Source organism: Anomaloglossus baeobatrachus, chromosome 2 (assembly GCF_048569485.1).
Source record: "Anomaloglossus baeobatrachus isolate aAnoBae1 chromosome 2, aAnoBae1.hap1, whole genome shotgun sequence".
NCBI classification, from domain to species: Eukaryota; Metazoa; Chordata; class Amphibia; order Anura; family Aromobatidae; genus Anomaloglossus; species Anomaloglossus baeobatrachus.
In genome coordinates, this window is record NC_134354.1 from 66,441,615 (window position 1) to 66,453,859 (window position 12,245).

Consider the following 12,245-nt stretch of genomic DNA (forward strand, 5'->3'; position numbering starts at 1 on the left):
TCTGATGCTGTCACAGTCGTCTCCCTGCTGTTTAGAGACTAGTCACAGCCTTAGGACTGGAGCCCCTGTTTTCCATCTTGACTCCTCATTTAAATGAAGTTTCCTTTCTTTTGGTGTCTCATGAGTTAATGTCAGTTTTGTTGCCAGCAGCTCTTAGCAGTGCAGTTCAGCTGTAGCGGCTTTGAGCCCACGCCTCTTTAGGTTTAAATAGTGGGGTTTTCCCAGAAGTCCTTGCTGTTGAGAGAATTCTTTCTACTCTGGACATCCTTGTGGAAGGAGCTGCTGATGAATTGTCCAGTGCACATCCAACTTCTTGTTTGTAGTCTGTCTGCAGCTGTGGATTTTGGTGTTTAGACCCCTCTATTTACCCCCCTGTCTGTCTTTCCTTTCGCTCTGTTTATTAGTGCAGTGGTGGGACTAGTGCCTCCCGCCGGCCATCTCCCTAGCCAGGGGTGTTTGCAGAGCTAGTGAGGGATTAAGTATCCTTCTCAGTGACGCATTGCAACTCCTCGTATAGGGACGCTAGGGAGCTCAGATAACAGTTTGAGGTGAGTTCAGGAGGTGTCCCCTTACCCTTCTTCCTTGGCGTAGGGCCCACCATTGTTAGAGTGTCCCTGGTGTCCCCCCTTTGATTATGGTGTTTTTTATAGTGCGTCAGATGCCCATCGGCCTGAACGCCTGAACGCGTGTGTCACATGGTGCATATGGACTTCTCCTACTCCGTATGTGACAGATGCGGATTTGAGCCTTGTGTGCAGCTAAAACAAATTATAAATTTGCATTTGCACAGAAATTTTGTGACTAATTTCCCTAGTGCCAGTCCTCTTTACAGAAGACTGGACAGGAATAAACAAAATGGGTGTTTTAAACTGCAATGTAACTAATTTTTTGGAATTTATGCCAGGAAACTGACACACCATGCCTGATTGGATTTACTCAAAACTGACACATGAAACATAGCCTTGATAAATTCCACCCTTGGTGTTTGGGCGCACAGCATCCCCGCACCTAGCACCAATGTAATCAGCACAACACCTGGATGTAGACGTCCCAGGAGTCATCACTAATTACCATGGTATGCTCATGAGATCCCGACTAGTAATTATCTGTAACGTGATCCGCTCCTCACCCCCCTCTAACAAAAGCTTCATAACCTTATATCTCAAAGCTAGGTTCACAAGACCGTATAAAACATTGTCAGTTTCATCCATGAAAACTCGGCTGATTTTTTTGCTTACTTGTCATCCCTTTGTAATTACATTGGTCCAAGTGCGTTCCATGCTTTTTATGGCCAGCAATTGGAGCGATAATTCAGACGTGTGAAATATTAGAATTTCTCATTCAGCCTTTTTTAGCTGTAATTACATAAATATAGATAACAGACCACAAAATATAAGTATAGTAGGTTTACAGCAAAGGGGTGCATTGTAATTGAAAGTTTTAAGTGGATGATGCAAGCAACCAAGGCCTGGTGTATACATCTGCAACTGGGGGATTCTCCTATTCAATGAATACCTTTGGTCAGCCCGGTAGCTCAGTGGTTAGCACTGTATGGTGGCTCAGTGGTTAGCACTGTACGGTGGCTCAGAGGTTAGCACCATACAGCGGCTCAGAGGTTAGCACCATACAGTGGCTCAGAGGTTAGCACTGTACTATGGCTCAGTAGTTAGCACTGTTGCTTTGCAGCGCTGGGGTCCTGGGTTCAAATCCCACCAAGGACAACATCTGTAAGGAGTTTATATGTTCTCCCTGTGTTTGCGTGGGTTTCCTCTGCGGGCTCTGGTTTCCTCCCACACTCCAAAGCCATTGTAATAGGGACTGTAGATTGTGAGCCCCAATGGGGACAGGGATAATGTAGCGCCCCTGAAGCCATCAGGAGCTACAAGGTACTGCATCCTGTCAAAGATGCAGGGCCTACCCCCAAGGACTCGGAAGGCCAGTGCCAGTAACACCAAAACATACTATAATCCCAGTTTTTCCCCATCCCCAAGGACTGGTGACAGACTAGAGTTGGACCCAAAGGATGGCCACCCAGGGGTGGAGCCGATCCAGTCCACTAGACGACAGCCAGGTGGGAGGGGTCGGACAGTCAGTAAGTGGAAGTGAGAGGAGACTGACGTAACCGTACTGACAGGTGTGTGTGACGGTGACCTGAGGGCCCAGGCGTGTGGTTGCTGGTGGAGTACGATGGAGTACTCCCGAAACCATAGCACCAACGGGGTACAGAGCCCTAGGTCAGGCAAATGCTCCAAGCAGACCTGATAAAATCTGCACAGTGAGGGGACCATCCAGGACATCACTGACCCTAAAGTCTGGGGGCATCAGCAGTGATGGGAGAACCAAGGACCGGAACGGAAGACCGACCCTACAGGGTTCAAACTGCCGCTGTACGGACTAAAGACTGAGAGACTACCGGGGGGGACCCTCAGACGCTCCAAGCCCCGGGGACCCACCGACTATAGAAGGGTGCAGGGGAAAGACGCCACCAGGTCACCAAACCGGCACTGGGACTAAGGGAACTAGCGATGAGGACGAGCCTTCCTCCGGGTATCAACTATCAAACTGCTGTGAGTAAAGAACCCAGTTACACAGCCACCCCTTGTGTGGCCTACCTTCTTTCCGCGCCAAACTCCATCATTTACCCCCCTGGGGCCCCGGCCCTACTTGCGGAGGATCCAACATCCTAGCATCATAGCTATATTACTAGAAGAGACACACAGAAGTTGTGATGGATTAAAGGGCACTTTACACGCTGCAATATCGCTAGCAAGCGTACCCGCCTCCGTTGGTTGTGCGTCACGGGCAAATTGCTGCCCGTGGTGCACAACATCGCTTACACCCATCACACGGACTTACCTTCCCTGCGACGTCCCTGTGGCCGGTGAACTGCCTCCTTTCTAAGGGGGCGGTTCGTGCGGCGTCACAGCGACATCACACGCCAGCCGTCCAATAGAAGCAGAGGGGCGGAGATGAGCGGGCGGAACATGCCGCCCACCTCCTTCCTTCCTCAATGCCGGTGGACGCAGGTAAGGAGATGTTCGTCGTTACTGCGATGTCACACATAGCGATGTGTGCAGCCGCAGGAACGACGAACAACCAGCGGCATGCACCACCAACGATATTATGAAAAGGAGCGACGTGTCAACGATCAACGATTTTTGACGTTTTTGCCATCGTTGATTGTCGCTCCTAGCTGTCACACGCTGCGATGTCGCTAACGACGCCGGATGTGCGTCACAAACACCGTGACCCCGACGATATATCGTTAGCGATGTCGCAGCGTGTAAAGCACCCTTAAGAGTAGCCAGGGGCCCAGGCAGTTTTAAAGGTGAGGACCCCCTCCCCCTATATACTGTATGAGCCCAGACACAGACCTCCTTATATATAGTATGAGACTATAAACAGCCCCCCTTATATACAGCATGAGAGCCCACATAGCCATCTATATACAGGATAAGCCCCAACATAGCCCTCTATATACAGGATAAACCACCACCTAGTCCCCTTTATACTTGCACACATCTCATACATATATAAAAAAACCCAACTCATTCCTGCTCTCCGGGCACTCTGCTGTCATTAACCCCAAAAATATTACCTCGATTGTCAGCGCAGCAGGACAATTGGGAAGAGCTGGGCAAAGCGCAAGAATTGGTGCATATAATGCGATGCGCCACTTCTGGGGCTGCTGTGGGCTGCTATTTTTAAGCTGGGATTGGGCCAAATAACCATGAGCCTTCCCAGCCTGATAAAGCTGACAGCTGGTGGCTGGTGTTATCTTGGCTGGTTATCAAAAAATAAGGCAAAGCTCATGCATTTTTTAAAAAATTTACTTAAATTCCCACTATTTTTTATAACCAGCCAAAGTAAAACTGACAGTGAGGGTTACAGCCCGCAGCTGTCTGCTTTACCCACACTGGTTATTAAAAGTAGGCAGGAGCCTACGTCATTTTAAAAAAATAAAAATGTATTTCCTATACACATTTGTTTCCAGGGCAGTCAACCCCTAGCCTTTACTGCAACCATTTTACAGCCATTTTACATTGCCAAAGAACACAGCCAATGGAAAGTGACAGATTGGTCTAAGGTGTTGTGGTCGGATGAATCAAAGTTCAATCTGTTTGGTAGTGATGGCAGCACAATATATACTCCTCAACTGGAAAACATAATGATGTAAGGTACCAAACGCCTACAGTGAAACATGGTGGTAAACAGTGAAACATGGTGGTAATGTCATGATTTGGGGCTGCTTTTCTGCATCTGCCATTGGCCCTCTGCATAGAATTGATGGAAATATGAATGCTACCATGTACAAGGATATACTGAAGAATGTAATGCTGCCACATGGTAAAACCAAAGTAAGCAGGGGCTGGAAATTCCAGCAAGACAATGATCCTAAGCACACATCCAATTTAGTTTAGTTAGCAAAGATAAATGTTCACCTGTTGCAATGGCCAAAGTAAAATCACCGGATTTACACTCTATAGAGCACCATGTGATGAGTTCAGGATAAAAGTTGGGGCCCGTACTCACAGCAAGAAAAATGAATTGTTTGCAGATTTGCAAATAGAATGGAGCAAGATTCCTCAAGATGTCTTGAATTCCCCAGTGGCTTCAATGCCCCGTCGGTGAGGTGTAGTAAGCAAGAGATTATGCTACAAAACGTTATGGCATTGTAAGCAATAAATTACTCTCTGGTTTATGATCATTAAATAGTATATGACCCGTCCTATATTCAGAAGCAAAATTAAAGCGCACTAATCAGCAGGATTTTGCTATATAACCTAAAGCCAGTGCTATATTGGCGCTATCAGGCTGATTCTACAGGGTGGGATATTTATATGGATACACCTAAATAAAATGGGAATGGTTGGTGATATCAACTTCCTGTTTGTGGCTCATTAGTATATAGGAGGGGGAAAGCTTTTCAAGATGGGTAATGACTATGGTGGCCATTTTGAAGTCAGCCATTTTGGATCCAACTTTATTTTTTCTAATGAGAACAGGGTCATGTAACACATCAAACGTATTGAGAATTTCACAAGAAAAACAATGGTGTGCTTGGTTTTAACATAACTTTATTTGTTCATTAGTTATTTTTAATTTTATGACCACTTATAAAATGTGTTCAAAGTGCTGCCCATTGTGTTGGATTGTCAATGCACCCCTCTTCTCCCACTCTTGACAAACTGATAGCAACATCGCAGAAGAAATGCTAGCACAGACTTCCAGTATCCGTTGTTTCAGATTCTGCTCATCTTGTATCTTCACAGCACAGACAATTCAGATGACCCCAAAGATAAAAGTCTAAGGGGGTCAGACCGGGAGACCTTGGTGGCCATTCAACTGCCCACGATGACCAATCCACTTTCCAGGACACTGTTCATGTAGGAATGCTCAGACCTGACACCCATAATGTGATGGTATTCAAAATGGCCGCCATGGTCACCACCCATCTTGAAAAGTTTCTCCCCTCCCATATACTAATGAGCCACAAACAGGAAGTTGATATCACCAACCATACCCATTTTATTTAGGTGTATCCATATAAATGGCCCACCCTGTATACATAACTTTAGTTCTCAGCTCGGATGTATAGGTTTTGAAACACAAGCAAGTAAAGTCTGTAAAATGAGCATCTTGTTGAGTGACAGCAGCTGCAGCAACTGATATCTGGGGTGGGTATTCATAGTTATCCCCCCCCTGTTATTTATGCTAATTCTATTATACAATCATTTTACTTGGTGCCTAAAAGGACCTGTGCTGATGTCATACCCATGTGACCAGAAGGGGCGGGGCCTCAGCCAACATAGCTTATACTAGGAAGCAACATTTTTCTGTTGGCTGAGGACCTGCCCCTTCTGATCACATGGGTATTACATCAGCACAGGTCCTTTTAGTCACAAAGTAAAATTATTGTATAATAGAATTAGCATAAATAACAGGGGGAGGGGATAACTATGAATACCCACCCCAGCTTTCAGCTAATCAGCAGCTGCTGTCACTCAATAAGCTGCTCATTTTACAGACTTTACTTGCTTGTATTTTTAAAACCTATACATTTTAGCTGACAACTACAGGTATGTATAGACTCGGCCTGATAGTGCCAGTATAGCACTGGCTTTAGGTTATATAGGAAAATCCTGCTGATTGGTGCGCTTTAAGGTCTCATGATGACAACTTCATGCACTTTCAACTCATCACCAGGAAAATGGCCTTACAACAACCAGACAGAAATAATCACACTTTAAAAAAGAATACTAAACTTTTGGCCGCTACTATATATGGGGTTCTGTGTCATCTCACTCTAGCGGGCTTTTTATTAAGATCGTGCTAAAGAATACGGTTTAAATAGATTATTCTTAAAAAGTTGCAACAAAATACAGAAAAATAAAACTGCGAACAAACTTTTTAAAAAAAATGTTTTACATGCATTTTTTATTTTTTTTATTTACAAATTCTTTATTTAAATTTTTTTAAGTCATAACAAGGTATAAGACAAGAGAGAAAAGGAATGGCATCTTAACAAATCTTTTAGAAGATATAACATAATATACATGCACGGAGTGTAATACACATTGCGACGTATATGATTCTATATCAATAGAGTACAAAAGAGAGAAGCTTTGATGCCTGAGAAGATATGAGAGTAAGGAGAAGAAAAGGAGGGAGGAGGAGTATTAAGTTTAGGATACGGCAGAAGATGGGTGAATGATATATAGGGGAGAGAGTGTGTTATGGTGAAATGTTACGATATCTTACTCTTGTGAAACTTATTTTGTTTCCTTTCCACAGGAATTTTCTGGATTCTCCCTTGCACAGATGATTTCTGTAGACTCGACTTAAGAACTGTGTCATTCGCCGTCCCTCCCCAAGAAGTAAGTATTAATTATACGTTCTAGTGAAATTAATTGTCAGGGAGAACGGCAAAGACAGGGATCTGGTTTATTGCAGGAAAGTGACCTAGATATTGCTATTTAATTATTTTGTATTGGGCCACATTTATAAAAGGTTTCATTTAGCTAATAGAAAAGAAACAATCTGGAGGAGAAAGTGCAGATATACGGAGAGACACAATACATTTACCAGTAATAGTCTATCCTCCGACTACCATCTAGTGGTCATGGAAGATAATGCATCCTCTGTCTGCCATCTAGTGGTCATGGAAGATAATGCATCCTCTGTCTGCCATCTAGTGGTCATGGAAGATAATGCATCCTCTGTCTGCCATCTAGTGGTCATGGAAGATAATGCATCCTCTGTCTGCCATCTAGTGGTCATGGTAGATAATGCATCCTCTGTCTGCCATCTAGTGGTCATGGAAGATAATGCAGGAATATTGGAAAATACGTTCTGCAGCAATAATGTGCTCCCTACGTTAACTTTGTGATCTGCTGCTTTGTGATAGTAAAACAAGGACCATATGAGTGTCCAGTCTATGCAAATACATGAGAAAGAACCCTATTCCCTCTCAACAGGCAGAGAGTTTGAATATTATGAAAAATTGAAACACAAAGCACAATATACAATGATTAAGCTTTATTGGTTATCATAACTAACATTTTAGTAATCCATATTGGATATTTTTAGTTTGGGCCATGAATATCTGCTAGAAGCCCCACTGCTGGGCAATAACCCTCAGAAATTAAGGAAAAAAACATGTAAGGCTACATTCCTATAATGGGTTTTTGATGCTGTGTATCTTCACTGTGTCAAAAACACAGCATCTTACCGTTTCACTAAAGTGGATGGGATGTATAAAAATCTCCTGCCCACTGCGCTTCTTTTTTACTCCCTGTAATGTGACCTGCGGTTGCGGTTTCAAATCCCTAACATGTCAGTTTCTCTTGCGGATCCGGTGAATTTTCTTGGGAGATTTTCCCCATAGACTTGCATTAGATGCAGGAAATCCGCAGGTAAAAAATGCACATGTGGTTTTAGTGCACTTTCGCAGCGGAAATACATCAAAAACTCATGTAATCTGCACAAAATTATAGCAATAAGATTTTGTCAGAGCTAAATACCAGGAAGTTTCAAAAACAAAGCAGCTTTATGTAAGGCCCGTTTCACACGTCAGTGAAAAACACTGACGTTCTTCACTGACATGTAAAACACGCACATGTCCCTCCATGTTCCGTGATTCATGGCACACGTGGGTTGTCCATGTGCAATTCGTGATCCGTGATTGCAAATGGACATTACTCACCTGCCTTTGCTCCTGCTGTCCATGGTGCTGAACTCCTCGGCTCTGCAGCGTCCGCCCACTGCTCTCTGCAGCTACTTCCGGGTCAGCTGTTCCTGCTTTCATGAATATTCATGAGCCGGGCAGGAGCTGCAGAGAGCGGAGGCTGCACAGCGAATCGCTGGAAAGGTTAGTTGAAAATGTTTATTATTTAATATGTCAGTGTTTTTCTGGTACATGTTTAACGGATTCTCAAGGTAGAGATTTTGGGTAAAGATAGCTAATGGTATCTTCATACAGGGGATACAGAGACCGGTGCCGTATACCTGTATATCAGTGCCGATATTAATGTATCAGACAATGAACACATGAGATATGTTCTCTCCTTGAGCCATTGTCATCAACTGACTTTCGTGTATTCGATAGATCCAATTATACAGGAGGATTCTACTCCCCAATTTCTCCCAGCATGTTATGAAACACATCTTTGATAAAACATTCTTTCTGTGTGAAAGCTACTGATAAGACTTTTGCTCATTATTATAAAACTTTCACTGTTTGTACATCTGTTCACTTATCCTTGGTAACCCCTTCATGACTATACAGCTTAGAATCATATTATGGGCCTATGCGATTGCTACATAGACAGATAATTATGCAACTACATCTATATTTTGATTATTTACATACACAGATATTCTTATTACGTTTAAACAAACAAGCTATAGCTCAGACCACTTCCACAGGATCACACACGGATCACACTATAGTGCCAGAAAAAAACAGACTCCGTGCAGAATCATGGACACGCGTGTACGCTGCACGGAGACATGTTCAGTGAAAAATCACTGATGTGTGAGCAGCCCCATTGATTATAATGTGTCTGCGTATGTCAGTGATTCTGGTACGTATAAAAAAAAGCACATACGTACCAGAATCACTGACGTGTGAAGGGGGCCTAAAACATAACATCCCAACAAGAGATAAAAACTGTAGCATCAAAAACACGATAAAAATACACACAGACACTAAATGAAAAAAAACGCATGTAACCTAATTTACATAATAGGTGCAGAAATTCTGTAATATGAAAAACTCACTAAGAGCTCATTGTGGGAGCGTAGCCTTAGAGAGTTGAAGATCTGTTTATTTAAAGAGGTTGTCCACTACTTTTACATTGATGGCCTGTCTTTAGGATAGGTCATCAATTTCTGGTCGGCCAGGGTCCAACACTGCTCACCCCTGCCAACAGGGCCGGCTCTTGGTTTTTGTGGCCCCCGGGTGGAAGAGTCTCAGTGGGCCCCATCCACACACAGACACACATACGTACATGTACATATACATATTTAAAGACAAACTCACAAAAATACATATAAACAGACAAATCTATACAGTCATATACACTGACATACATAGATACACATCGCACATGCATACAGACAGATACCCGCTTGTCTCCATCCAACTCCTCCTGGGCATATGGCTGTGCTGCATGATGGCCATCACTAACAGACATGGCCGTGCACACTGACACTGCTGTATATACATCACAGGTGGAGCTGGGGGCTACAATATATCCATCCCAGGAGGGGCAGGGGGCATAGACATTACTGGAGGGCATAGATGTTACTGGAGTAGCAAACAGCTCTGGGGGTATACACATTACTGGGGTGGGTTGCATAGTGCTCTTTGGGGCTGCACATACGGCTCTGGGGGGGCGCACAAATGGCTGTGGAGGGGCCACATGCACAGCTCTGATCCATACATACACACTCACACAGCTCTGCTACACACACACACACACACACACACACACACACACACACACTATGATAGCACTGTTGTACACATCTCTAATGCATATGTACAGACACAAACACACACACATAGCTCTGCTGCATATATATATATATATATATATATATACACACACACACACAGCTCTGCCCAAATAGTACATATTCACAAAGCTCTGCTGCATACACAGCTCTGCTGCATACAGACAGACACACGCACACACAGCTCTGCTGCATACATACAGACATACACACACAGCTTGCTGCATACAGACAGACATACAGCTCTGCTGCGTACAGACAGACACACACACACACATCTCTGCTGCATACATACAGACAGACACACACAGCTCTGCTGCATACAGACACACACACACAGTTATGCTGCATACAGACACACACAGCTCTGCTGCATACATACAGACACATACACACACACACAGCTCTACTGCATACAGACACACACAGCTCTGCTACATACAGACAGACACACACTGCTCTGCTGCATACAGACAGACAGACACACACAGCTCTGGTGCATGGATACAGACAGACACACACAGCTCTGCTGCATGCATACAGACAGGAGAAATATACATTCCATAGGGAAAATACAATTTGATAAACCTGGTGGGCAAGCCAGCTCAGGTTTTCAGCAGCTCAAAATACATGGAAAAAAGGAGAACCAGAGCAAAAAGCTGAAAAAAATTTTTAAAAATTTATTTTTTGTTTTATATTCAAGGTGCACAGTGCAATACATGAAACATTGATGTACAATAAAAAGAGGGGGTGGGGAGCATCAGTACAAGACAAGTAAACATTAGCCGGGTGTGGACCAACAGGCAAAAAATGTTCAAAGATGGTAAAACCCCTGATTGCCTACAATGAATGAAAAAGATCAATATGCTATATAAAAGCACTCGAGTGCGGTTAACCTGGGAGAATGAAAACCCAGAGGACCAAACCTGTTGGTGGTCAAATGTGGTTTGGCAAAGAAATGATTGACAGTCAGGAGACAACCCACATTGGGTTGTCTCCTGACTGTCAATCATTTCTTTGCCAAACCACATTTGACCACCAACAGGTTTGGTCCTCTGGGTTTTCATTCTCCCAGGTTAACCGCACTCGAGTGCTTTTATATAGCATATTGATCTTTTTCATTCATTGTAGGCAATCAGGGGTTTTACCATCTTTGAACATTTTTTGCCTGTTGGTCCACACCCGGCTAATGTTTACTTGTCTTGTACTGATGCTCCTCACCCCCTCTTTTTATTGTACATCAATGTTTCATGTATTGCACTGTGCACCTTGAATATAAAACAAAAAATAAATTTTGAAATTTTTTTCAGCTTTTTGCTCTGGTTCTCCTTTTTTCCATGCATACAGACAGACAGACACACACAGCTCTGCTGGATACATATAGACAGACAGAACAGACACACACAGCTCTGCTGCATACATACAGACAGACACACACGTGGCTATAGGTGGCCCACACACGCAGCTCTGGGAGGCCCACACACGCAGCTCTGGGAGGCCCACACACGCGGCTCTGGGAGGCACACACACACGGCTCTGGGGGGCCCAAACACACAGCTCCGGGGTCCAGCACATACGGCTCCAGGGGGGCCAGGGCATACATCTCGGGGGAGGAGAAGCCCATACAGCTCACTGGGTCCCATAAATGGAGGGGCAGGAAAAGCACATACAGATCAAGTGGGGAAGATGGGTGTAGCACATACTGCTCAGGTCACAATGGAGAGGGGGCCCACACAGCATCAGAGGGAAACGCTGTGCTGGGGGTGGGTGGCTGGCACTGCGCCTCCTTCATCTGTGGTACTGAGCAGGACGCCCTGCGGTAGCTCCGCCCACAGATGAAGTTCCAACTAGGAGGACGCAGCGAACACTGTGGTCTGCGCACCTTAAAGGGACAGCAGCTGCAGTTTCCTGCTGAGGACTGCGGTCCCCGGAACTTGGCCCGGGGGCAGCAGAACTAAAGGCGAGTGGGCCCAGGCCCAGGGGCAGCAGAACTGATGAAGGCGAGTGGGCCCCCCCGGCTGTCCAGGGCCCCGGCATTTGACCGGGTGTGCTGGGTGCTGATGCAGGCCCTGCCTGCCAATCAGCTGTTCTCGGCCAGTGACAGCAGCAGGCGGCTGGAAATGCTTAGATCCGGAGCTACTGCATCACCTGATAGAGACCGGGTACTGCATATCTGCCTCCCATTCAAATCAATAGGAGGCGGATATGCAGTACCCGGCAGCGGC

The 12,245-nt window shown here is 44.9% G+C and overlaps 1 protein-coding gene across 3 annotated transcripts in view; it reads left to right on the top strand.

The window, feature by feature from the left end:
* Positions 1–12,245, top strand: part of LOC142282989 (stomatin-like) — a 92,763-nt gene that overhangs the window by 59,647 nt on the left and 20,871 nt on the right. For all 3 annotated transcript variants that reach the window (XM_075333072.1, XM_075333076.1, XM_075333077.1), the window contains one exon: positions 6,796–6,878. In XM_075333072.1, coding sequence (XP_075189187.1) covers positions 6,796–6,878 — 83 coding nt within the window. The remainder of the gene's footprint in view (positions 1–6,795; positions 6,879–12,245) is intronic.